The 27,680-nt window shown below is 44.2% G+C and overlaps 4 protein-coding genes across 6 annotated transcripts; 2 read left to right on the top strand and 2 right to left on the bottom strand.

Annotated features, from left to right (window-relative positions):
• The first annotated feature begins 212 nt into the window (after positions 1-212).
• On the top strand, positions 213-9,628 carry LOC136771586 (bestrophin-3). The gene is made up of 10 exons (XM_066723984.1): positions 213-301; positions 480-652; positions 1,567-1,661; positions 3,841-4,074; positions 4,456-4,610; positions 5,094-5,171; positions 5,783-5,935; positions 6,521-6,601; positions 6,743-6,894; positions 7,808-9,628. The coding sequence occupies exons 2-10, from the start codon at positions 501-503 to the stop codon at positions 8,661-8,663; spliced, it is 1,956 nt and encodes a 651-aa protein (XP_066580081.1). The 5' UTR covers positions 213-301; positions 480-500; the 3' UTR covers positions 8,664-9,628.
• nots (nothepsin) lies at positions 9,064-17,120 on the bottom strand. 3 transcript variants are annotated; one of them, XM_066723989.1, is made up of 11 exons: positions 17,037-17,120; positions 16,275-16,352; positions 15,180-15,351; positions 14,305-14,485; positions 13,785-13,902; positions 13,263-13,381; positions 11,993-12,192; positions 11,615-11,731; positions 10,042-10,186; positions 9,760-9,858; positions 9,064-9,336 (listed from the first exon to the last, which is right to left on the bottom strand). In XM_066723989.1, the coding sequence occupies exons 3-11, from the start codon at positions 15,308-15,310 to the stop codon at positions 9,154-9,156; spliced, it is 1,293 nt and encodes a 430-aa protein (XP_066580086.1). In that variant the 5' UTR covers positions 15,311-15,351; positions 16,275-16,352; positions 17,037-17,120; the 3' UTR covers positions 9,064-9,153. The 3 variants fall into 3 exon arrangements, with proteins under 3 accessions (XP_066580086.1, XP_066580087.1, XP_066580088.1); XM_066723990.1 differs by lacking the exon at positions 17,037-17,120 and having other exon boundaries at positions 16,275-16,486; XM_066723991.1 differs by lacking the exon at positions 17,037-17,120 and having other exon boundaries at positions 15,180-15,287; positions 16,275-16,484.
• A 124-nt stretch (positions 17,121-17,244) lies between these two features.
• Positions 17,245-19,863, top strand: lrrc10 (leucine rich repeat containing 10). Its single transcript, XM_066723992.1, has one exon. It carries the CDS (start codon positions 17,696-17,698, stop codon positions 18,539-18,541), a length of 846 nt encoding a protein of 281 aa, XP_066580089.1. The 5' UTR covers positions 17,245-17,695; the 3' UTR covers positions 18,542-19,863.
• cct2 (chaperonin containing TCP1, subunit 2 (beta)) lies at positions 19,763-27,431 on the bottom strand. Its single transcript, XM_066723988.1, has 16 exons — positions 27,277-27,431; positions 26,118-26,192; positions 25,927-25,992; positions 25,658-25,769; positions 25,272-25,348; positions 24,824-24,936; positions 24,300-24,502; positions 24,049-24,149; positions 23,802-23,929; positions 22,053-22,156; positions 21,580-21,699; positions 21,235-21,363; positions 21,037-21,140; positions 20,547-20,646; positions 20,274-20,415; positions 19,763-20,040 (listed from the first exon to the last, which is right to left on the bottom strand). Exons 1-16 carry the CDS (start codon positions 27,277-27,279, stop codon positions 20,010-20,012), a joined length of 1,608 nt encoding a protein of 535 aa, XP_066580085.1. The 5' UTR covers positions 27,280-27,431; the 3' UTR covers positions 19,763-20,009.
• Between the last annotated feature and the right edge of the window lie 249 nt (positions 27,432-27,680).

Genomic DNA, 27,680 nt, shown 5'->3' with positions numbered 1-27,680 from the left:
TATGGCCATTAGCACGGGTTCCCTTATAATCATTCCGAGCCTAATCTCACATGGGCAAACACACCAGACTTGTGAAAGGCAAGCCTACAGAGAACCGGCTCAGACAGTCCAGGGATAAATATAGCTGGGTCTGCATCAGCACATGGTTGTGGGTTTGTTTCGTGTCATTGGGGCAGTTATTTCCCAATGCAGTAGCTTTCTAAATGTGGAAAGCTCGGTCATCCCTTAGCTTCACACTCTGGACTTGACTCATCTTTAATACCATTTCAAGATAGACGCTTTTTGATGTGGACTGCGTAAGGTAAGATTTGTTTCATCTGGCTTGTTTTACTAGACTTTCAACACTACCGTATAGTAAAATTAGGTCTAGTCTATTTTTTGATTATGTTGTACTCTCAACAGCATGTATGTTTTCGGTAAAATCAGTTAGTAAGCACTTAAACAACCAAATGATACAGCTGTCACTATTTGTTTTGCAGCCATTAACCTGTAACCCGAGGATGACAGTGACGTATTCCAGTAAGGTTGCCAACGCGACGTTCTTTGGTTTCCACCGGCTGCTGCTCCGCTGGAAGGGCAGCATTTACAAACTGCTGTACCGGGAGTTCGGGGTGTTCGTGCTGCTGTACACCGTGCTCAGCGTCGTGTACAGGTACTGAGCTATTCATTGCCTGCTGTAAATCACTTTCCAATAAGGGGCACCGATTCTTCATGAATTAATATATGAATCCTACAGGTTAACATATGAGCTTCCACATATAACCCTAAAGCTAGTCTGTAACTTGATCCCTACCCTCTAACCTTGTTCTACATGTGACTGAACTCATATTAAATGCATAAGGTATTCTGGTGTTATTCATATGGTATGCATACATCAATTCATTAAGAATTGAGGCCCAGTATTGGAAAAATACATGTGATCAATGGCTTTAATTCACATGAACAGACACGGTGCCGTTCGTAAAATATGTATTCATCAGTTTATATTAGAGAGCATATTTCATTCTGGTTTTATGTTCTGAGAGGGGCAGTTTATTAAACAATATGCTCTCTGTAGCTTCTGTAATGCATTCCAAACAAGTGGGCTGTTTACTTGTATAGTTTTCATAATTTGTTTCCTACAGTTAACAAGCTAATATTTCATGCTGAATAGAAAATGTCACCAGGTATAATTTACTATACCACCACAAGCCACATATGTCTGATTGAAATGCTTTCAGACAAACACAAATATGTAATAAAAAGTGCAATGCATTTTACTTTGTAATCAATATGTTTTAAATGGAGTGAGGACCCGTTGAGAATGTTGATAGCAGAGCAGAGACTGGAACAGGATCGCTGGAACGCAGAGGGATGAGCCACGGGTATCCCCACAGCAACTACTGTATCTGTCTCTTTGTAGTTTAATTAAAAGCATGAAATATCCAATCCAGCGCTGATCAGACTACTCTCACATTGCCTACACACAGTATAGAACAACCAAGCTTGATTGGTTGGGGTTTGGGGGGGGGGGGGTGAAGCAGGGGGTAAAAAATGTCCCAAATATCAATTTTCTATCCACTCTAGATTCTTTCTTTCAGAAACGCAAAAACGTTACTTTGAAAAGTTGTCTCTTTACTGTGATAAATACGCTGAGCAAATCCCAGTAACGTTTGTGCTAGGTAAGTACATTCCCTTGGAGACACACAAAGAAAGCTGCCTTTGAAATGGCTCAGCTGACATTGCATGAAGCATTGCATGTTTTTGTGTAGAGATGAATGTAGAGCAGATACATGCGCAGTTAAGCTAATAATACTGTGGGTTTTTTGGGAGGCTGCTTGCAGTTGACTAACATTGTGCACTTTGTTTCTGCCTGTCCTGCTTCTGCAATCCTGTAGGCAAAAGGCACAGTTTTAAAGGTGTTGCTAAAAAGTTTTTACCTTTCCATTGACTCGCAGATCTTACAGACCCCTCATACATAAATGTACACCGATCAGCCATAACATTATGACCACCTGCCTAATATTGTGTAGGTCCCCCTTTTTCCGCCAAAACAGCCCTGACCCGTCGAGGCATGGACTCCACTAGACCTCTGAAGGTGTGCTGTGGTATCTGGCACCAAGATGTTAGCAGCAGATCCTTTAAGTCCTGTAAGTTGCGAGGTGGGGCCTCCATGGATCGGAATTGTTTGTCCAGCACATCCCACAGATGCTCGATTGGATTGAGATCTGGGGAATTTGCAGGCCAAGTCAGCACCTTGAACTCGTGATTCATCAGACCAGGCCACCTTCTTCCATTGCTCTGTGGTCCAGTTCTGATGCTCACATGCCCATTGTAGGTGCTTTCGGCAGTGGACAGGGGTCAGCATGGGCACCCTGACTGGTCTGCGGCTACGCAGCCCCATACGCAACAAACTGCGATGCACTGTGTGTTCTGACACCTTTCTATCACAACCAGCATTCAATATTTCAGTAATTTGAGCTACAGTAGCTCGTCTGTTGGATCGGACCACACGGGCCAGCCTTCGCTCCCCACGTGCATCAGTGAGCCTTGGCCGCCCATGACCCTGTCGCCGGTTCATCCGCTTTTCCTTCCTTGGACCACTTTTGATAGGTACTGACCACTGCAGACCGGGAACACCCCACAAGAGCTGCAGTTTTGGAGATGCTCTGACCCAGTCGTCTAACCATCACAATTTGGCCCTTGTCAAAGTGGCTCAGATCCTTACACTTGCCCATTTTTCCTGCTTCTAATACATCAACTTTGAGGACAAAATGTTCACTTGCTGCCTAATATATCCCACCCACTGACAGGTGCCATGATAACGAGATTATCAGTGTTATTCACTTCACCCGTCAGTGGTTATAATGTTATGGCTGATCGGTGTATGTATTCCTTTCAAGTCGTTTAATTTATCAGAAAAGCATATATAGTTTATTTCAATCCACAGCTATGGCAAGAAAGATGGTTGATATGTACAACAACCAGAAACCAAATGTCACAAGACACTCCAACTAAACAGAACCATAGATTCTCATAGCAAAAACCAGCAACAAAAATAAATGCCTCAAACTCATCCAATAAGCTAGAAGAAACAAAATAAGATTATCAGAACTAGAACTAAAATTGGCAAGGGTGGAATACCAGCCCCAACCACCAGGTGGAACTCTTTCTACCAACTATCTATGAATTAAAGCTATAATAAATTAGGTTGCAATTACATAGACCACACAAACAGGTCTGCCGCACTGCCCTGATGACTGGAATATTTTACAAAGAAACACCACTAAGAAACTTTCACTTTCCCAAAAATCTTTTGTGTAAAATGGCATTTAAAGGGATGGTCTCACTACATGTAATGTATATATGTTGCTTGCCATTTGTGTGGGACAAGCCCCATTTAGTTTTTCTGCTTCTGCGAGTATGATTGTAAGGAATGTGCACCTATCACACTGTAATGTCTGTCCATTATTAATACAGTCTGCTCCATTGCAAAATTTGAAATGTTGAAATTTTGTGGCAGAAATAGAGTACTAGTGAAACAATACAACGTTAGATTCTTGTTAATTTTAATATGATCAGATCTGCTCCCTTCCAGGGAATCTAAACAGCAGCAGGAGTTCTGCACTGTAGCTAGGAAGAGTGCTGCCCTAATGTTTCTGATGCCCCGCAATTTGAGTGCCAACATTTCCCTTCACAGCCTGGCAGAGTAGCATTATATTGACAATATTTTCCAATGGAGTATATGTAAGCTATATCTGGTGTGGTTTTCATGGGTCATTGGCAAGCAGCCCATGTGTTGTGACCCACCTCCCCATTAATCCTGTGCGTTGCCGGTGTTGTGCTGTTGTGTGGCCCCAGGTTTCTATGTGACACTGGTGGTGAACCGGTGGTGGAACCAGTTTGTGAACCTGCCATGGCCCGACCGCCTGATGATGCTGATCTCCAGCTGTGTGCAGGGCCGCGACGAGCAGGGGCGGCTCCTGCGCCGGACACTGATGCGTTACGTCAACCTCACCTCCCTACTCATCTTCCGCTCCGTCAGCACAGCTGTCTGCAAGCGCTTCCCAACCATGGACCATGTGGTCGAAGCAGGTAGCTTGGCTATTCAAGAATCTCACCGCACCAGAAATAAACACACTACAGCCATGTTGTTTACTAAACCCCTGCTTACCTGAGTTGACTACTGAGCTTGGAAAAAAAAAAAAAAAGATCTCTGCTGTTAATAACCCTGCATCAGGTTGCCAAATAACAGGGTTCAGCTTTTGGAAAAAGGCTTCTTTCAAACTCTGATCACAGAAGCCCAGAAGGACGAAACACAGGCAGTTATTTCAGTATGAATGTGGGGAAATGTCCAAAACAGGAGCTGTGTGACCCTCTGCGTCTGCAGCAGTGTAGGATCAAATGTCACTCAGAGATCGGTGCTTGTAAGGACAGCGAGACGGAAAAGGAAACTTTCTGTTCCCTTGAACACAGGTTTCATGACGGCAGAGGAAAGAAAGATCTTTGAAAACCTCAAGTCTCCTCACTTGAAGTACTGGGTCCCAGTTGTGTGGTTCGTGAACCTGGCATCCAAGGCCAGGAAGGAGGGCCGGATACAGGACAGTGTGGACCTGCAGACCATCTTGAACGTGAGCTCACCACTACCGCTTACCAGCCAGCAACAATCTCAGAAAGCAGTACTCCAGTGTCTTCTACCCTTCAGCCTTATTCCCAAAGCTTTGACTCACGCGTGTCTGTACACCTTGATATCCATGTAACTTTTCTGTTGCATTTAAAACAAGTACCATTTCAAGGATATCAGACTGTAACTCGCTTCAATAGTCTTTTGATTTGGCATTCTGTGTTGTTTAATTACCATATTAAATATTAGCAGAAGCAATGCATTTATCAGCAGATTAAGATAATGTATTAAAGCCTTAGCAGTAAAAACTTAACTCTTGTACATAAAGTCCAAGCAGATTTAATCTGTGATAAGATCAGTCAGCACATAATTGAATCTGTGCTTTTCCTTCTATACATGACAACATTGATTTAAATTATATTCATATATGAGGTTGATGATGAAGAACATAGTTTCAATACTTTTTTTTTTTCCTCTCCCAATACTTAAGGAAATTAACAAGTTTCGCACTTGGTGTTCCACCCTTTTTGGATATGACTGGGTGGGGATTCCACTCGTCTACACACAGGTAATTACTTATTGTTTTAGTTGCTTTAAACTGCTGTGTGAAGAACTGGCTATTGAAAACATGTATTTAAGATAGAGTATAACCCACTGTACTGGGAGATCACAGGTCGTTTACGGAGATGGAATCAGAAGAGTGTGCTGCCCAAACCTGCATTGAACTTTAGTTCCACGTTTTGCAAAACAGAATAATCTCTTTCTCAGTTCAGCAGGGGGGAAGCAAATCTAGACTGTAAAAGCTGCTGGGTCTTGACCCATCCTTAGCTCTTGAATGAATGATTTGCTTGGCTGGATACGTACTGCATTGGCTCAAGCTTTGGAAGTCCAGGTTGTCTCCTTCCTTGAAGTGCCCATCAGGCCTCACCTAAAGTGAGGCAGGACATGTGTTTAATGTTTCTCATTTTGTCTGGCTTCATTAGCAATCTGCAGTTACTGTTGACCACATCACACTCTTAAATTCACAGTGCTTCTTGTTTAACTCAAATTTAATCTCCTTATAATTTCTGAAAAGAATCGTTACAGATTAGAACAATAATTAAGAGGAACAGTAGGTGTGAGGAAAAGATTACCTACAATATGGTTATGAATATGAAAGCTTAAACTGATACTCCTCAGGTAGTGACTCTGGCCGTCTACACCTTCTTCTGTGGCTGCTTGATTGGACGCCAGTTCCTGGACCCCGCTCAGGGCTACCCCGGCCACGATCTGGACCTGTACGTGCCGGTCTTCACCCTGCTGCAGTTCTTCTTCTACTCCGGTTGGCTCAAGGTCAGGCGGCAGCTGCCAAGTTAGATCTAACTTTCCATCAAGCCTGGTGACACAGCCCACTAGGACGCGCAAGGAAAAGGTCTCCGAGATCTGGACACATTCCTTTACACATAGTCACCATTTGCAAGCACAGGCCGCCCTACTGCCAGTACAGGGCGAACACACACTTCCCAGCTTCTGAGGAAGGAAGAATAACAATGTACTGAACAGCAAAGCAGAACGGCTGGGGTTTCTTCTTTTCTATATATTCGTATCTCCAATTAGGTTTGAAAGCCTGAAGCCGATGCCTGAAGGAACATTTTAATGAGTCGGGTCATCAGCCCATTTCCAGGTTACTGGTTTATGGCAAATATAGATAATGGATTGTGTGTATTTATAAAAACTACAGGAAGCATGTCATTTATAACTGGACATCACTGTTGTTCCTAATCACCCCTTCAGTGCAGGAAACGTGACCATTTACCAAGGTTACTATGATCAGATACTGAAATAGCCAGGTTTGCACATGTATTATGTACATCTCTCTCTCTCCAGTTTCTTAATTGTTTCCTTCTGAAAGCAGGCATTTCAACTATATTTCCTCAGGTGGCCGAGCAGCTTATTAACCCGTTCGGGGAGGATGATGACGATTTTGAGGCTAACTGGTGCATAGACAGAAACCTGCAGGTCAGATTACTTTAAAAGGAAAGCGAATGGGAAATTGTAGTATTCCTATTCGTTCGAATTGTGCATGAAACTGTGCATGGCTGAACTTGTGGTCCAGTATACCAGGGTATGGGGTCTTCAGCTGTTCTCTGTAATGGGAAGGTTTCCCTGATGGCTGTGGATGAAATGCACATGAACATCCCTCACATGACCAAGGACATCTACTGGAACGACTCAGATGTCCGGCCTCCCTACACCATCGCTGCGGCCGACTACTGCATCCCGTCCTTCCTGGGCTCCACAACAGACATGGGGTAAGAGAACGGACTGCTGGCACTGGGGCACAGAGACAGCTTGTTTGCTCTGTATTGTATCGCATCTGCTTCATGCATACTTCTGAGATTGAGAGATCAAGACTGAATTGCATGCTACAGCAGTCTAATAGCAGGCAGAGGGAGACTTACAGAGGTCTTGCATTAATGAAGGTGGGGGATGGAAGCCTTTATGACATCACGTGCTGCCAAGAATATTGTGTACTTTGTAATTCCACAGTTTTAATATTGCTCTGTACATCTGTGGTCTTTCCTCAGTATTGGAATAAACCAGTATATTACCTATGCTGTGGAAGTTAACTTATTGGTTCTTACAATAACTAATTATTAAGTACTTGCCACTATGTAACTCCCCATTAAAGTATTTGAAAGTTGAATTAATAGGATGGAAGTTTTAGATTTAATACATTTTGGGTGGAAGAAAATTAAATTGGGAAACTGGGAAAGATGAGCAATGAAATTAGATGTATAAATTAGTCTTCAGATAATTCCCAAGTGTCTGCAGTGCCTGCACAGGCATTCATTAAAGAGAAACTACTTGAATGTCTAGTGCTGGTGAAAAAAATATTTTATTTAATAGACAGAGCACGTTCTGCTTGAAGCCTCCTGCCTCTGGGTCCAGTAAGTACCCCGAGTGATGAACGTGCAGAGGTTTTTAATTATTACCTTCCAAATGAAACAAAGATGTACAGAGCTGTAGAGAACATGGAGGTTTCCATACAGTCATCTCAGTCTCTCTATTGAAGTGTTAGATATTACATTCAAATGTTTGATGAACATCACTCTACTCACTTGTTTTTGGAGCAGGACTCTGGAAATGGCCGGAACTCTCTGGCCTCTGCCCCCAGCCCTCGTTTTGCACCACCCAGTAACATCTCCTTGCTCTTCATCACAGGCTATCCGAGATCGAGCTGCTGAGATACGAGGACTTTGTGCCAGAGGAGTTAAAATTCCGGCGTCGAGAGTCGGTCCGGGACCTTGTCCGCCGGCTGTTCAGCGTTCAGGAGAACCCCAACACCGCCCGCGGACGGGCCTCCTTCAAGCGCCACAGCAGCGAGTACTCCAGTGTCTTCTACCCTTTACCCACCGACCACTGGCCCTCCCACGGCCCAGAGGAGCTGACCAACAAGGTCCCACCAGACCACCGCTTAAAACATCCCTCCCAACATCTGTCCACACTGCAAGAGGTCAGCACCCAATCAACACCCAGCACCCATCCCCCCTCCCCTGTCTTTGAGGAAGTACCCATGGTGGTGGTCACCCCACCCCAAGCCAGCAGAGGAGACGGGCAGCAAGGCAACCTAAACACCCACAGCAACATGGCGGGGGGAGCAGACACACAAACCGGCACTGCTCAGGACACGTCCCAGTTCACAGAGAAGGACCCTGCAGCAGCTAGGGGACAGCCCTCCCCAGCAGAAGCACAAGGACCAAAAGAGCAGGGATCTAGCACACACCGGTGGAGCGTTCCGGCAGCCAGGAAGAAGATGAGGAGTCGTCAGTTCTCCCACCAAGGCTTCAAGGGCTCTCTGTGCAGCCTGCCCAGTCCCAAGGGCCCGGGAGGAAGGAAATGCCTAACCAGGACCCCCAGTACCCCTGCAGGACCGATCCCGAGCAGCAGATTCCAGAGGACTAGTAGCACTGGCCCAGACAGCACAGAGGAACCACGAGAAACTGACATCTTAGAGTCCAACAGCGAGGAGAAAGTATGGAGTCATGGCACTGGAGGACAGGAGTCTCTGAACTCATAGTAATCAGACCCCGTTTACAAAGAAGGCCAGCCATCTAATAAGGCCTCATTTGTAAAAGTAGGTAAGCAAATTAACACTAATACATACACAGTGTTCTCATAAGGGAAACAAAAACTTAAGCATCAGTGTATTAAATAAAAACCATCCAAATATTTCTGGTAAATTGCCATGGACATCTCTATTGCAGAAAACAGGAACAATTCCTTAAATTGTGGAAAATATTAAAACAAACTAAAAAGAAACTAATGAAATGAAAAGTAAGAATTTTAAATTAGTCATGTAAAATAAATGTAACCACACTTCAAGAACAAAACGATCCAATTGGGTCTTGCTATTCAATCACACAATATACATAGTTGTAGATTAGATCCATTTAATTAACCAAAAACACATGCGTATCTCAGTTTCGAAGAGGTTTTATTTCTCCTGCTGTAGTTTCACAGTGGCAGTCATCACAGGTTATGGAGAGAGTCTTTCTCCATTGGCCGGTCTACAGCGCCACTGGACTGCCATGCCAGGCGCGTGCAAACCCTACCCTGTCGTTGCCCCGGTCAAAGATACTGTAGAACTCAGAGATGAAGACGTCCCCCAGGATCCAGAGGGGGCCGGAGGCAGTGTGGATGTCCACGGCCTGGAATCCACTGTAGCAGATGTGCTTGCCTCCGTACATTTCCTTAAAAGAGAAGATCATTGATGGATTCATTGACAGTCAGGTCATTTCTAGTATGCACACTATGGACACAGAATGCCACCATCCTATAAACAGGAGATCAAGTGCTCAATTCAACCTACAAATTGAATGTAATTTGGTATTTATAGAGGGTATTTATAAGATTAGTAGGCATAATCAAACAACCAGTGTAAAAACTTTACATTTCAAGACCATTTCAATTGGAACATAGTAGACCTGGAATTGTGTGAGGAGGGTGAACGGATTCTAAATAAAAGCATTTGTTTGTACATGAGATTGTATTGATTGTACCCTTTACATTAATTCATTATTTTTCATTCAAGCAGTCATTCTGTTGCCTCCCTGACAAGTTTCAGACAAATTCAAGTTGTCACTCTCGCACATAGTGGTATTGTTGCAGCTCACCTTCCTCACATACGACTCCGCAGCCAACTTATACTCCACGTCTTGGATGGTGAACTCCACCTGGGGCAAGCTGGACAGCCGGGCACAGTCAATTTGAAACTGAAACAAAAACAAAAAGACCTTTCACTACACAGAGCTGACCTTGACTCAAAACAGCTCCACTTCTTAAACTCCCATTAAAAAGTTATAGACATTTATTTTTAAGGAGACCATTTCGATCTGGTCAAAAGATCGGGTTTCTGCAGACCCCCAGTGACAGAGCAGTGCGATCTTCCTCCTCACCTCCCCCTGCAGTGCCGGCGTGGCCCCGATGAGCTCCTGCAGCTTCAGGATGTGCTTCGTGGGCCCGGTGATGAGAGAGGTGCCCGTGTCCACGATGGCCTGGCAGCCAGACGCACAGAACGCCATCTCCCCCTGCACCTTAATACTGCAATCACAAACACAGACCAGCTGCCCTTCATTCACAAGACCATTAAACAGAATTAAAACGATCACCAAAAGTATATATACACTGATCAGCCATAACTTTATGACCACCTGCCTAATATTGTGTAGGTCCCCCTTTTGCCACCAAAACAGCCCTGACCCGTTGAGGCATGGACTCCACTAGACCTCTGAAGGTGTGCTGTGGTATCTGGCACCAAGACGTTAGCTGCATAGCCTTTAAGTCCTGTAAGTTGCGAGGTGGTGCCTCCATGGATCGGACTTGTTTGTCCAGTACATCCCACAGATGCTCGATTGGATTGAGATCTGGGGAATTTGCAGGCCAAGTCAGCACCTTGAACTCGTGATTCATCAGACCAGGCCACCTTCTTCCATTGCTCTGTGGTCCAGTTCTGATGCTCACGTGCCCATTGTAGGTGCTTTCGGCAGTGGACAGGGGTCAGCATGGGCTCCCTGACTGGTCTGCAGCTACGCAGCCCCATACGCAACAAACTGCGATGCACTGTGTGTCCTGACACCTTTCTATCACAACCAGCAATCACTTTTTCAGCAATTTGAGCTACAGTAGCTCGTCTGTTGGATCGGACCACACGGGCCAGCCTTCGCTCCCCACGTGCATCAATGAGCCTTGGCCGCCCATGACCCTGTGGCCGGTTCACCGCTTTTCCTTCCTTGGACCACTTTTGATAGGTACTGACCACTGCAGACCGGGAACACCCCATAAGAGCTGCAGTTTTGAAGATGCTCTGACCCAGTCGTCTAGCCATCACAATTTGGCCCTTGTCAAAGTCACTCAGATCCTTACTCTTGCCCATTTTTCCTGCTTCTAACACATCAACTTTGAGGACAAAATGTTCACTTGCTGCCTAATATATCCCATCCACTGACAGGTGCCATGATAACGAGATTATCAGTGTTATTCACTTCACCCGTCAGTGGTCATAATGTTATGGCTGATCGGTGTGTGTGTACACACATGCATATTGCATTCTGTTCAACTGCTGATTTCAGTGACTGTACTTACAAAGGTTTGTGTTTTTCCAGAATAGGATTATCCTCACATTTTCTTTATTTGGTGTGTAGGAGATCTTCACTGTATGTCCCATTATAAGATTATAAATCTCCCCTGTACATTTGTTTTTGGTTTTCAATTAAATGCAGCTTATTATTAACATTTCAACATATAAAATTAGAATGACATAAATTAAGGACTAGAGACCCGAGGTGGAATGAGAACCAAACTGCCCTGCAGACCATGAGGATTACAACTGCCCAGCCCTGCCCTGGAGTTTACCATGTCACTAAATTTTCTGCGCAATACGGAATTCCCATTAAAAAATGCAGGGAAAAAAACAGCTTCACTCTGGACTTTATAGAACGGTTATACAGGAGTATTAAAAAATTCACTTACTTGTCTATTTTGATTTGCCAGTATGTTTTCTCAGTCACTGGGACCCAGTTAATGGGGCCCCTGTACAGAGACTCATCAACTCCACCCAGGATTAGCTCTCCACTGTCCTCCGTCCCTCTGGAATGAACAGAAGTACACCGAGAACTACAACACCTTTGTACATTTGAGTTTAGAAGGCTACACATTTTCCTATAAATGCTACAGTTCTGATCAAAACAAAGAAAAGAAAAGTAATCCATCAGCATTTAGTGTCCAAGACTAACCTGAACTTGCTCCTGGGGAAAAAACTGTTAATTTAATCAAAATGAGCAGATGAGACTTGTAGTCATGACATCAACGTAACAAGATAAGAGAACAGAAATGAATGGGAAGACAAACCTGCTGAGAAAGAAGGAAAACACAGGGTGCTTCACCAGGCTCTGTGACAATATGTTGTCAAACACAGGAGTGCTGCCCGCTTCAGCCAGCGACGGGTAGCCCAGCCCCAGGACGCCATCAAACTTAGCCAGGACGAAGGTGAAGCCCGGCTCAAACACAGACTCCCCAAACTCCTGGTCAGTCACAACTAAATTTCCGATCTTGGGTATGAACAGAATCAACAGCAGCCATTAGAGATACAATAACCCCAAAAGGTTGTTTCGCTACAATCAGAACTACAGACGGTTGACAAATTAAAGGAAAAAACACGAGCCGCCAGATCAGCTTCAATGCTCTTGGCACAGATTCTACGAGTCTCTGACTCTACTGGAGGGATGAACACCATTCTTCCAAAAGATATTCCCTCATTTGGGGTTTTGATGATGGTGGTGGAGAGCGCCGTCTAATACGTCGGTCCAATATCTCCCATAGGTGTTCAATTGGGTTGAGATCTGGTGACTGCGAAGGCCATAGAATATGATTCACATTTTCATACTCAAACCATTCAGTGACCCCTCATGCCCTGTGGATGGGGGCATCGTCATCCTGGAAGAGACTCCCATCAGGATAGAAATGTGTCACCATAGGATAAAGGTGATCACTCAGAATAACTGTAATGATTTGCAGTGACCCATTGCCTCTAAGGGGACAAGTGGAGCCAAACCATGCCAGGAAAATGCCCCCCACAGCATAACAGAGCCTCCAGACTCCCTCACTGTAGGGGTCAAGCAGTCAGGCCTGTACCATTCTCTTGGTGTCGCCTCACATGCACTCGCCCACTCAAACACGAGCCAGTTGAGCGTCTTTGTGTCTGAAGCTCCTGCCATTCGTGCCCCAATAATGATGCCTCTTTCAAAGTCACCGAGATCCTTTCCTTGCCATTTTTAACCAAAAATCGGGGTCAACTGGGCCTGCTCAGCATTTTTTATACATGCCACAGAGCATGATAGGATGTTAATTGCTTAATTGTATCATGCAGTACACCTGTTTGGAGGCATCTACATTCATTATGTCCCTCCACTCATTTATTCAGGTTTGTCCTTTAATTTGTCACCAGTCTGTATATTATCTGTACAGTTAGAAGGAATGTCCATCCGTTTTTAACCTTTTCGCATTGGTGAGGTTTACCAAAATATAATGTTGCCATAACTTTCAAGAAATCAAATCACAGGATGATTGACATGCCCTGGATTATACATTTCAGAGCTATCAAGGCCAGTGTAGTCTTTACCTTCAAAATGTCCATTGCCACCACACCCAGAAGGTGTCCCGAGCCATAATGAATGGAGAAGGTCTTCTCACCGTGACTATACGTTGCGGATTCGAAGGACCTGAATCTACGGTGTGTATCTGAACGGAGAAAGGCAGGGAAGTGTAAAATGACTTTAAAGCTATGAGAAAAGTTGTTAATGGTCTTCCTTTGTTTGAGGCCTTGAGCTAAACCCGAGTCCTTCACAGCTTCATATATTCAAATCTGCCGTGAATTAACTTTTAGATTCACCTCGGGTCTAACATAACTATTCCTAAACACAATTGAAATAGACACTGCTGTAGGAGCAATGCCATAAACTGCTGAAGATGCTGCACTTTGCAGGGAGCTCCGACTCTTAGGTACTTGCTATTGAGATGTCCATTTTGTATGTCTTGGAATGAGTTTATTAAATCATAGGTATATCATAATTATGCGTATTCGGTAGGATTAAGCAGGATAAAGGGTTTTTTTTCTCCCCAGGTTCAAATCAAAGGCACTTACTACAGGCGTCACTGACACAGTACACTGAGGGCACCCAGAGGTTTGATGAGCCGGTGTCAAAGACCACTGTGAAGTTCTGAGGTGGGGTCCCAATACTCAATTCACCGTAATACTGAGCCTATGAGCAATGAAAAGCAAGAGGTGGGTCACTGGAACCGTACGGTCAGAAACGTACAGGACTGATTTATACACACAATCAACAGAACACCGTCAGTCTAATTGGAACGGCACTGTTACAGTGGCAATATTCCCCAATTCATCTATACAGTATGATTGACATGTGACCAACATTCAAGCTAGCTTGGCAAGATGTGAATGTGATTTGGTGAAAATAAACCTTCTATTGCATTGTATGGGACACATCACTAGGCGGCGACAACACCCAAAATAGAAATCCATCAACATCGCACAAACAAATCTGATTACCGATTACATCTACTAGATCGTTTGGCCCCTAGAGGACTCCATGGTCCACCGGTCGGGGATCAATGACAGTGCAGTATTGTTTATACGGGCTTACGTCCATGAAGTTGTACAGTGTTTCCCTGGTGGTCCTGAGGCTGGAGGTCGGCAGCCGGGTGGGGTAGCACTGAGAGTATCTCCGAGCGAACACGTCCGGCTGGTGGTCCCTTAGGAAGCTGTCCAACTGCTGTGTGGCCCGCAGCTCACTCCTCAGGGACGAGAAGCGCCTCAGTGGGACCCTGCGGGAGGACTGGGTTCATCTCACTACACCACCGTGTACTCTAGGACTGCCTTCGTGTAGTGCAGACCTGCACAATCCCACCCACCCCATTGGCGGAGCAGCGCAGAACTGCGGACATCTGCGCCACATCTATGCGACCTATGTGCTGTAGAATAAATGTCTTCTTTAAAAGTACTTTTGTTCCCAGAGGATTCGTTAACCGAGGTGTCACTGTGTGTGTGTGTGTGTGTGTGTGTATTATATACACACACACACACACACACACACACACACACACACACACACACACACACACACACACACACACACACACACACACACGATGTGAAAGCCTTTGATTTGGAAAAATACATATACAAAATAAAATCAATGGAAATATACAGTATACTTGCACCACCTGAGCAGTTTGATGATAAAGTATCAGCAACGTGTTCTATATATATAGTATTTATTTATGGTATCCTCATGCCTTGCTTTGCATATAATTTAATTAAAATATTTGTATGAACATGTATTCATATTACTAGGAGGTACCATTCAAGAAACAGCATGAGGAAATTCTTGAAGCAGACAAATCAAACTGTATTGTTAAATGTAAAAAAAAAAAAACAAATATATGCCCTCCATTGCAGTGAATAAATAATCCAATAATGCAATTAAGATAAAAACTCAGACAGTGCAGGCTTACTCACCTTGTGAAACAGTCAGCGGCTGGACGAGCGCACAGGAACGCCACAATGATCCACTTCATGCTGAGTTGGTGCTTCATGCTCATCTCCCCTGACTCTCGGTGTGTCACTCTGAGGGGCAGTGTATTGGGCATGGGTTTGAGGTCAGACTGCCACAGGTGCACTGTGCCAAGGCCTGCCACAGAGGGGGGGGGCGCATTTCTGGCTCACTTTCACATTAAATTGAGAGTAATGTTGATACCACATAAGCAGAGCTTGTGTCACTACACACACACACACGTGTCGTCATTAAAAACTTCATAGCAAGGCTTGCCAACCACCCAACAACACAGCGACACTAGAGGGAGTATGAACCAGCTAATGCTTTCTCACCTCAGTAAAGAGTGATCATTTTATCTACACTCATAAACCTAGCATGCAGCTGAAATGTTTAAGCACTTCATTTTATTTAAATGATCAGCAAGGATCTTCTGTAATCACTTCTGGAAACACATTACCAATAAACTAGCAAATATATGTGCTTGGCTTGTAGGATCACTGGTTAGAGAGCAGTGGGTTTTCATACTACAGGAGAGGGCATTTTGACCTCAGTTTGTCCAAACAGGGTCTACATATTCTGTCTAATCAAACATTTGGTAAATAATCTACTGCTTATCTATTCAAAAGTACCTCTAAAGCAGGATTTCAGATCTGTACTCTTGTAGGCATTGATCAGCTGTTATTAATTCTAATAATATAGCTATTTTCTTTGTTACTTATTACAATTAAATGTGCAATGATCTTTGTGTTGCACTGCCAATAACCTTCAAAACCAATCAAGCAACTTGATGAGCTAAAAGAACAATTCACTTTTTTGAATTTAATTCAGCCAGACTTGTATTTTAGAAATCAAATTAACAACATCAACAAGAGAGCTCTAGAAGCGGTGGGGAGTTTAGAGACAATAGCAGGGTTAAAAACACCTGAGGTTAAAGATAGTTGTAAAAGTCCAACTAGCTGAGAGTGTAGAGAAATGCAGGAAGCTCAAAAACACAGTTCTGTTTGTTTTAATCCATTTATCATAAAGGCAAATTTACAAGAAAATGAATAAAAACTCACCTTTTAGAGATGAAGTGGCTGAGTGTTCTTTATGGCCCAATAGGTTCCATCTTTCAATCGTTATTTTCTCTCAGTCAGCTGCATTTGCACATAATAATTAGTCTCATTAAAGAATCACAGATGCAGGATTGTCTGTTAAACTTCAGTTGCGATCCTATTAAAATGCTGGAGAGTTCGCGGAGAACTCAGACTTCAGTTCACGGATTAGTTAAATTACAACAAAAATAATAATTAAAATTATAACTAGACAGACAGACATTAAAAAAAAAACAGACTGTTCAGTTTGTCAGAAGTAAACAATACAATCCAGAAATAGTTTTTTTCTTTAAACTTTGGCGTTGATTATAGCCAAATTCGATACATCTTGTTAATTGATGGGTTAATGCACACAGCTGCTGCGAAATAATCAAATTGTAACTAATTGAGATGTACTTCAAGGCCAGGCATTGGTCCCAGTAAATGGGTAAAGACACTGCATTGTTTTGTAACGAATAAGAGTTATCACATTCTTATCACAAGTAGGAAGTCTGTGTTTTAATTCTTACTGAGCTACACATAGAGTTCAATGCTTTCTTAATTGGACCAATTAACACATTTATCATGGTCTTCAGCTGTTGATTTTATATATATATATATATATATATATATATAAAATCAACAGCTGAAGACCATGAATTATATATATATATATATATATATTTTTTTTTTTTTTTCTCTCTTGTGTGACAAAACAGCAGACACTTAGCAGAGCCCCACTCTTACCATCTCTGCTTGGAAAAGGCTATTTTAAGGCTGCAATAAGACTGTAAACAGTGTCAGTGATTTCCATTTCCGGCCCTTTATTCCCGAGGTCCTATGAGGGGATTGCTCAAGCTCCAGTGTGTTCAGTTATCATGCAATAGTTTGTTCGGGGGCAGATGTTTTGTTTCAAATGGTGATGGCATGTGGAGGCGGTCACAAATTCTAGGAATTGTTCTTGATAGAAAGGCCACTTAAGTGCACTGATAACGTTAGGGATCCCAGCCGTTTCGTGGCATCTAAATGGCAGGAGCGTGACTGAACTGGAGTGCTGTGTCCAGATCTGCGATCACCGGACACGTCCTCAGTTGTCACAGGCATTCCACAGGCCCTGGAAGGCGGGACGCGACATCCATTGCAGGAGGGACTGTGCTGGTTGGTCTTTTCACACACACAGTGAACGCCTGCGAGGAGCACGCCGGAGCTGAGATTTCTGGCATTCCTGGTCTCATTCTGCAGTGCTCACTAAAATGGGACACAACACTGAAGAAAACTGATTTTGAAACACTTCTTCCACAGAACTTCAAGCCCTAACTGAAGAAGAAAATGGCTCACACCCGTTTGTTATAATTTGCCACAGAATTTGTCACCTTATTGGGAGTTTTTTCCAGACCGTGCAGACGATGGGAAACACAATCCGAGGAGCCATCGCCTTCGTTCCCTCTGAGAAGTGCCAGAGATTCCTGGTGGGGGAGCTGAAGGAGATGCCCATGGACCGCATGGTGGACCTCAGCGGGAGGCAGCTGCGGAGGGTCCCCCTATCAGTGTGCTGCTTCGGCGAGCTGGTCAAGCTCTACCTGAGCGACAACAACCTGCGCAGCCTCCCCCCGGAGCTGGAGAGCCTGCACAAGCTCCAGATCCTGGCGCTGGACTTCAACCTCTTTGGAGAGCTGCCACTGGTGGTGTGCAGTCTCAGGCAGCTCAACATCCTCTACCTGGGAAACAACCGGCTGCACGCCCTGCCCTGGGAGCTGAGCCTGCTCACCGAGTTGAAGACGCTGTGGATCGAGACCAACTACTTCACCGAGTTCCCCGAGGTCATCTGCCAGCTGAGCAACCTCAAGACCCTCCACATGGGCTACAACCAGCTCCACTCCCTGCCTGAAGAGCTGTGCGGCCTGCAGGAGCTGCGCAGCATCTGGCTCTCCGGCAACCAGCTGACCGAGTTTCCCGACGTGCTGCTGGAGATGCACTTCCTGGACGTGATCGACGTCGACAGGAACAAGATCCGCCGTTTCCCCAGCCTGGTGCACCTGAAGGGCCTCAAGCTGGTCATCTATGACCACAACCCCTGCGTCAACGCCCCCGCCGTGTCAGAGGGGGCCCGGAGAGTGGGCCGCTGGGCCAACAACAAAGAGGAGGTCACAGAGGAGAAAGGGAAGAGAGCCGAGCCACCGCCTGCGCCAACTGAAACCGAGGAGCCCCCTACTGAGATGCAGGCCGAGCCATGCCAAGAACCTGTGGCCTAGGGCAGCGAGGAAAGTGTCTGGCGTTCTTACTGTGAAGTTCTTATTTTAAACAGGATCACTGGGAACTACAGGATTAGAGCGACACTGTGAATTGTCAACATCTCACACAATGCTTACATGCTTAGTTACATCACTACTGAGCACGGCACTTCGTGGGTCCATTTATGGGAGTTACAAAACTAAAACATTTGATTGTGGATCTTACTTGCTGAGGATACACAAGGTCAACTCAATTTTCTTCTCATAGAATAAGAATGACTCTATGGGCTTCAATGCCTCTTCACATTCCTGAGGAGCTCAACATGGAAGGTCAGCATCAAAGGATCACAATCCATGGACTAGTCGTGAGTGTAAGGATGTGGGCATGTTAAAGGTGGGCTTGGTAAGTGAACGCTCGCTACGGACCCATTTCCTGTGTCGGACTATAGAGAGCTGGGTGCGCTCTTAACTCAGTAACTCATGCCTGAAGTGAATGGCTATCAAATCTTAAGCAGCAACCTATATTCTACTTCATATTCTATTATCTAATATGTTAATTATCAAAATCAAGTGCATTTAAAAAAAATGCACCCTCCCCAATTACTTTATCTGGTGTTACCATGTTAATAAAACACCTGGCATTATAAAAGCATAATGAATGAGCTGTGCTGAATACACAAAGCAGAACTGCCCGTCTATGGTTTGACATCCGTTTTTAAACTCCTCAGCTCTGATTCTCCTCACCTGCACCCCAAAGTAAAGACAAGTTTGAAGTATTCAGAAAAATAATGGATGTAGTATAAGCTGATTTTTCAGACATTGCATTCGCAAATTAACTTTACCTAAAAAAACATTGTATAAATGTACTAAATCAGCTTTTCTATGTAGGTGTCAGTTATTTTAACTTTCAACACTGTTTTGAACCATAAATCCTGTAGTGAAAGCTTCAAATAAACAATTTTAAAAAGATTAAAAGCAGTTATTTTCTATTAAGATCATCCACCACAATGAATTAGAGCTCCTTATTCATTTCTGAGAGCTGTAATGTTACATTTGGCAAAACGGGATGCCTTCTTTCCCTCCCACCCCTGGAAGACTGGGCCGTGTTTAAGCTGAAGCCACTCACAATACTTGATGCTTAAGCCCCAGTTCAACCAGGACTGGACTCTAGAATTGTTTGAATCCATTCCTACAAATGGGGGAAATAAAATGTAGCAGAGCACATATCAAACAAGACCAGACTGTTTTCCCCTTTTATGCAGGTTTTATTCTTTATCAAATAAGTCAATACAGTTGCCTTGATACAGGTACATTGATGGAAACAGCTACACTTGGAAGCATCTACACTCAACAGGAAGGCAGCGCCCTCAGTGGTAATAAATAGCCAAGCTGGTCCACGTCCTCTGCCAGCCCAGAGCAGGCCCCCACAATTCCTCCGAGCCCCCACCCTCACCACACATGCAAGACACACTACAGGGTCCCGATGCTCTTAACAGGGGTGGTGGTCCGGTACTCGTTTCCTGGAAGCAAAGAGGGAGAGAAACAAATGAGGAATGTCCGTCACACTTCTGTTCAGGTCTCTACATTAAATGTGCAGGTGAGCATCATATTCTTGTGAAATGTAGTAGCCTATTCTCCCGATTAACTTTTTCAAAACCTGCAATGTTTCACAGCCCTGGAGCCTTTATGTGGCTGCGGCCCCTCCAGGGTATTGTGTGATGCTTTTGGCGTATCTGTGGCCCTGGGGCCTCACCGTGGCGCAGCCTTGATGATGTCATCCACGCGCAGGATCATCTCCGCAGCCTCGGCCGCGCTCAGCAGCACCTGTCTCTTCACCTGGAAGCTCTCTGTGATGCCCAGCTCGGCCATGTCGCCCACAGTGCCATCGATCATGTCTGGGAAGGAAACCGCACACATTTTCACTAGGAAAAACCAAGAGCATCTGGTACGATCCAGAACGTCACCCTAACTAGCTTATTTGTGGTTTTATTAAAATGTGTTTAACTGCCACAGGTCCTGCACTTACTGAGCCCAAAGGTGGTCTTATTGTCCATGTGAGCCGCTCGAAGTTGGGCCACCAGATCTGCACTGTCATAGCCAGCGTTGTCTGCAATGATGGTCGGCAGCTGAAAGAGAATTGATTAGATGATCCTCCCTCATGAGAAAATGGTCTATCCTCATTACTACAAATAGCTTTACATCCAGGGGAACAACAGACAAAACTATGTACAAAATAAGCAGTGAACAGCATTGTTAACAAGCAAATAGATCACCAAGCTACAATTTTAAGATGCAATTAAATCTTAATTTATGAAGTGAGTAGACCAGCTGCTCACTGCATCGCTTAGGGGTTGTGCATTAAAACCCTGCTGATCTTTTACCATCCCCCAAAAGATCGAGTGGGACTGAGATCTAGATGCATAGCTGTGAACATGTATGGTTTACGGGTCACTTAAACATTAACAGCCCGAAATAGCACAGTAAAGTGAAGACATGAGCTACACTCAGATCCTCACCATTCGCAGCGCTTTGGCAAAAGACTCCATGGCCACAGCTTCCTTGCCAGGGGTTCTGTTTGCCAGGTCTGTCACTACATTGGCCATCAGCATCTCTGAGCAGCCTGTGGAAAGGACACGAGAACAGATGAGCAGACTGCTCTCACCAACAACCCACAAGCACAGAGACCACGGCATTGGGTTCACACAGCTACTCACCTCCACCAAACACTGTCCTGGTCTCCTTGATGGTCTGGGCGAGGACGCAGAGGGCGTCGTGCAGAGATCTCTCCGCCTCGTCCAGGATCTGCTGTGTGGCTCCACGGAGCACAATGGTGCAGGCCTCGCCTTCAGAGAAACACAAGAATGACTCGCAGCCCTGCAGAGCACGGCAGCCCCTGCCTCCCACCAGTAAAATCACACTGAGATTTCAAAGAGAACACTTTAAAACCGAAATGTCTGTGTTTTAGGAAAATATTCACTATTAATGGCTAATAAATCTACAAGCAAAATCTCAGCGTAGTGTAATTCAGCATATTCCAGGCAAATTACGGTCAGGCTTACCCATGGCCACCCCCGAGAAGTGGATCAGCTTGTCCTCTCCAATCATCACCTCTTCAATCAGCTTGCAGCTGCCCAGCTTCACCAGCTCAGGGTGGTCGAAGGTGGAGGAGATTTCTCCCCCTGACAGGCGGACAGTGTTACAGGACACGTCACTCTGATGCCCACAGTTTAATACACAAGATTACTTTTGAAAAAAACTGCAGTTTTCCTAATCAAACTATGATGGCTGTTGTCCCTCCTCTCCTCTCCGGCTGTTTTAATGCTGAAGTGTGTTTATAGTATACTGGTGCAGAGTCATTACTGTATTCATTCACAGGGGTTTCAAATGGCTGCAACCAGGCTGTTATTCTATTAGGATTTAGTCCAAAAATCAAATTGCTTCCTAAACAAGGGAACATTGCAACACTTCAAAATTTCCACTGACTGCACACTTGTGAAGGACGGGTTTCTGCTTCTTATGCAAGAGTGCTTACCTGTAACAAGAGCTAGACGCTCAACACCCATAAAATCTGCATGTTCAATAGCCATGACACCCGCCGCGGCAAACATCTGCTCAGGGTAGTTATAGATGAGCTGCCTGTGAAACAAAGTTACAATCATGCGGCTTGAAGGAACTCTGAGCTCAACAATTATTTTCCCAGGAAAGCACAGAGACATTACGCATGAGCTGCCGATGCCGAGAACTGGTTCACTGCGACTTTGACACCATACAGTCCCATTCCCTTTTATAGGCACACTGTCACTGAATAGTTTGTCTACAGCACGAGTACAGTAGGAAAAATGTTACTTAAACTAACAATCCAAATTCCCAAACATGAACAGCGAAGGGAACACGAGATAAGGTTTAAACGCTCAGAGGACTACAGGGCCGATTTTTGGCCCAGACTTCCACCCCCATTTTAGCCTTAAAAATTCTACATAGCAACAAGTCTTAACCATTAGGAGAGAGGTTTGTTGTGAGTATTAACCAATCAAAAAGCTTTTAAAACAGTATTGTTTTTATTGGTTAAAAAACCCATCTCTTAGGGCAGATGGCGACATGCTGTGCTCACTAAACGAGAGCGCTTTTAACTGCGTCTGAGACTAAAAAAATTGGTTGATTAAGTTTAATCATTGTAAACTTCATTGGGCACATTTTTGGGAGGTAGAAGTTCAACACGAGAATGTAAATGGGAGGGGGTGAAGGTACCGAGTAAGAAGTTTCTAGTTTATTTCAGATGGTTAACCTAAATGTCAGAATCCCCCCTTTCAACCCAAATTAGATAACCGCTAAGATTAAGAAATACACAGAATCATTAGTCCAAGATACACGATCGTCCGATTTCTGGAGAAAACACATCGGCACCTATTAAAACATACGCGTTTACAATCATTGCAAAGTAAGCCATGTACATTAATTGTTACGATTAAATTACTGGTAGTAATAACGACACGTACATTCGAAGATGCTTTTATATTTATTCAATATAGCAAAGTCCGACCGGCTGATTTAGTTTGTGTTGTTTTGCCTGTAGTTCTGACAAGCTTCTAGACAGGTGCTCCTCACCAAACTGCTCCCTCTTGAACAGTTATTTGTAAACTTTTTTTTTTGTATTTTAAAAATAACATTCTGGGGATTCGTATACATGATTTTTCAAGTATTTATAAGCCGGGATAATTTGGAAAATCAACATCGTTTTGAGAACAATGGTATCTGTATAACATAGGTTTCTTTGCTAATGCACATTTCTGTATTAATTCCAAAACTAAACGAATTATAGAATGAACAACTTCAATGTCGTGATATAGGTTTCATATGATCATTACTTAATTTTACAGAAATATAATTAGCTGTGCGATACCAAGCACTGTGATTTGTGCAAGAGCGCTGTAGTCCGGACGCGTAGAGCGGTCGCTGTGAGCTCAGTGCTCTGGGGGGTTTAGTCTCAGCTAGTTATGATTCATCATACTTTAAAAAAATATATACATTTCAAATAGTTGTCCTACCTGGGTTAGAACATAAAGATGCCTTTAAAGATGCTTAATAACAGTATTCGGTGTTGTGTGTAATAAATCACAGCATTAAAACTGATAAACATGAAGACAGGTTTTCAGTTGGCTGTAGGATCACTACAAGGTTCCCTCAGTGTATCCCTTCAGTGGCTTGAAACCTGGTCTGCTAAAATTAAATCAAAATGATAAAACAAGATCTGTCAGTGGAGAGGTCTTGGCACATCGCGTACCTGTTAATGAAGCAGTTGATGCCATGCTTTAGGATGCGCTCCACCTTCTCCTTCATCTTCTCTTTCTCGGCCTGCTCAATCTCGGCAACCTTGGCGGTAGAATCGACACGCACCCGAGAACCAAAGATCTGAGGGACCGGACACACAAACATCACAACAGGGCCACTGGATCTTTTTTCGGCCTAATGAATTAAATCAAGATACATAACCTATAGCTATATGGTTGTACTCTAACTTTCCCACATACCTTGATCTTGTCTGTGTCCATGCCAGTATTAGCAATAAGTATCTTTGCATTCTCAATTCTTTTAGGCTGGTTGACACCAATCTTCTTATCCAGCAGAAAGCCTACAAATAAAGGGGCAAATTGATCGAGACAAAATTATTCTCGATCACACTCAATGACTAAAAAAAAAAAAGACCAATATAAAACTTGTTACTTTTAATTCAGCAAAGTACAAAACGTCTTTAAAGTTTTGAAATAAAAATAAGGATTACCCTCATCCAGATAGGAGTCAGTCAGACTGCCGCCCAGTTTCTTGATGACGTGGATTGCCTCCAAGTTGCCAGAGCCCTTGAGTCTGAGCACGGCCTCCACAGCCAGCTTGGAGAAGTGCTCTTTGTGGTGAGTCAGCAGCTTGGAGGACAGGGTGGTCCTGGCGATGTTCATCAGGTCCACTCGGAACTTAGTCTCATCGTTTCTATGAAAGTGCAACACAAGGGAAGGGTAAACCTCAGAGAAAAGACTTCACACGATGCTTCCACACCTCCAACACATTGCCCTGGATTACTTGAAGGGATTTATTGCTTCTTTACCATCAAAATGGTCTAGGTTAGTGGTACTTGTCCAGCTTTCTCTCAGAACAGTAAAATATCTGTACAGAGAGCTCACCATCTTAGGTCTCCCCTCTCCTATGGTACAGTGACCCCTGGTGGACGCACATTGAGGAGGAGAGAGGTTTTTCTGTCAAATCACTCGGTAATATAGTGTATCGGGACCAGACAATCCCTTTGTTCCTCACCCATGATCCACAGCTGCGTTCTTCAGAGCTTCCCTGGCTGCCTGTGTGGCCTTCCTCCAGCCAGCAATGATGGTCTGGGGGTGGATCTTCTTAGCGATGAGGAGTTCAGCTTCCTGCAGTCAACAACACAGATATTAATTCTACACAGAACAAAGCTAAAATAGTTTTTAATAACCTGGAATTAAAACAATACATTTCAATAGATTAACTAAGTTTGTGTGTGGGGCAGGGAGCTCTTGCAGGACATAAAAATACAGCACTTTAATATATTTCAACCAGTGGTGACACTTTGGGGGTTTACAATTTGAATTCAGCTGTAATACAAAAATGCTTCTGAGCCATAAAGACTGAAGCAACATTTAAAATGTATACCTATAGCCCCCATGGGTAATAATTCCAAACTACTGTGATTACTATACAAAACCGACAACACACAACTGGTCCTTACCCTCAACAACTCTGCTGCAAGCACTGTGACAGATGTGGTGCCGTCCCCAACCTCATCATCCTGCACTTTGGACATGTCTGAAAACAAACCAGCAACATTGAAGGTCTAAAACATACAAGTCAAATGACATACAACTATCCTTGTCTTAACCTGGAGTCCACTACAAAAACCCAAAGTTATTTATGCACAGTAATATTAATTAAAAATCACTGTTCTTATAAGTTAGAATTATGCATGTCTGCATCACCCTGGGTAGACAGTTAAGAATAATCAAACATTTAAACACTTGGCAAATCTACCTTTAGATTAAGCTACTAAAGTCAAAAAAGGAAACATTTCAGCCTCCAAGCCCGAAGCTGTGGCCTTCAACCCAGCAGCACACTCACCAACAAGCACTTTAGCAGCAGGGTTGTCCACTCCAATGGCCTTGAGAATTGTGGCCCCATCGTTTGTGACAGTGACCAACCCCTCCCTGCCACCACCCAGGAGGATCTTGTCCTGTGCAGAGGACAAAAGTATTTTATATAAAACATGCATGCTTGGGGATAAGGCCAGAGTTGCAGGACAGTCTGAAGGCCCTGTGCGAGTTGTGGGTGTAAAACCTTTCCCCCCCTCCGCTTTCCTCGATGACACAAATCACATTTATGACACGTACCATTCCTTTTGGTCCCAGAGTGCTCTTCACCAGGTCTCCAATGGCTATGGCACCAATAAACGAAGACTAAAGAGAGAGAGAGGGGAAACATTTCTTTAATGAAATGACTAGCGCACAAGTCAAAGTGCTGCACACAACATCAGGAGAAGAGTCCCAGAGGATCGTGCAAGGATGTACAGCGCAAGACTCACCAGTCGAGCGGTTTCCGCCTTCTCCTCATCCGCGCCATGCCGGAAGATATTGACCGGTGCCATTGAAAGGGATGCCTGCAAAACAGTCAAGTTAGTCCTTTTGAATGCAGTCAAAATAATCCACAGTCAAAACCTGTCCTGTTAAAAGTCACTTCAGACAATGGGAGGAGACTGGCTTTGAGTGACAGACTGACCCATACAGGTTATCCTAATTCTACACTAAATACAACTGACCTATGATGAAGAAACCAGAATGAAGAAAGATTCAAATTAAGAACTATTTAGACATTCACAAACTTATTTTATTCATAAAGATACAGCTACGCAAATTTAAAACGGAAAACACAACCCTAACACAATCATAGAAAATAACACTTCCACTCATTATGCCCTGGGGCCCAGTATTGCAAAGAGACCATCAAAGTTATATGAATGTAGCTAACGAGCAGAAGAAAAAACTATATGAAATGACTAATGTTTCCGGATACAAAACGCAGGGCACCGAGTCTGCAGATGAATGAAACGCAAAGCTGCCAGCCGGACAGCAAACGGCGTTCAGACCCTAAATGGCAGCAGCGCCTCTCTCACTGCGCAGCTGCGGAGCTCCTCCTGGAAACCACTAGAAGCCGGTATGGCGGCCTGCGGCCCTTCACTGCGACCAGCTTCACATTTCTGTCAGCCACGCCGCAACGGCCGCGAAATACAAGCAAGACACAAGCGAAGCAAAGACTACTGTCCACAAAATGGAGTAAAATGAGCCCGCACTAGTTACAGACGAAAATGGCTAAGACGAGAAATGGCCCAAAATGATGTGGCAGAAAACGGCAGTTCTTTCATTCGGACCCTTTTCGAGCAAATGCGTCCTGCGCTTCCACACACGGCAGACTCGGACGCGGCGGTGTGGACAGTAAACCCGCCTCTTACACCGTCTCTGTCCGAGAGATGGATCCGTGCGGGATGCGAGAGCCGGACCCCGGTCTGGGAGTGGAGCCCATGTGCTTCTCCGCACTGACAATCGCACACAATACCGCACTGTGCGCCACTTACGAGGGGGGCATTTTGTGTATCCGAAGTGCCTCACTAACACCTGACAATCCTGCATATAACGTAAATACATTTTAAGCAGTATCTTAAAACCGAGAACAGGAACCCCGCTCACCATGTTTCCTCCGGTATAAAGGGCTGCAAACACTCAGTCAACTGTCTGTCGCGGCGGGTGCAATGGCGTCTAGTAGAATGACGTAGTGACGTCACGACGCGCCGTTCCTTAAAGATACACACACTATTTGAGTTCCTGAGTCTATTTTGTGAAGACTCTTACTTATAATAAAACAATATTAAACGTCATGGTCCGCTGGCTAAATCGCAATTTTTACTTTACAGATAGTTCTGAAAACATTTAAGTAAACGTGTTAGGAGTCAGGACGTTCACATTTGTGCAAGTTATCTTGGAATATATTTGTCATTGCGAAATGGCTTGCTGGTTTCTATGGGAATGTAAATATGCCTTAACTACTTTACATCATATCAGTATGTAATTGAACAAAACAACTCTCTCTCTCT

Source organism: Amia ocellicauda, chromosome 15 (assembly GCF_036373705.1).
Source record: "Amia ocellicauda isolate fAmiCal2 chromosome 15, fAmiCal2.hap1, whole genome shotgun sequence".
NCBI classification, from domain to species: domain Eukaryota; kingdom Metazoa; phylum Chordata; class Actinopteri; order Amiiformes; family Amiidae; genus Amia; species Amia ocellicauda.
The sequence above is the reverse complement of the archived record's forward strand: the minus strand, read 5'-3'. Positions and strand labels throughout refer to the sequence as shown.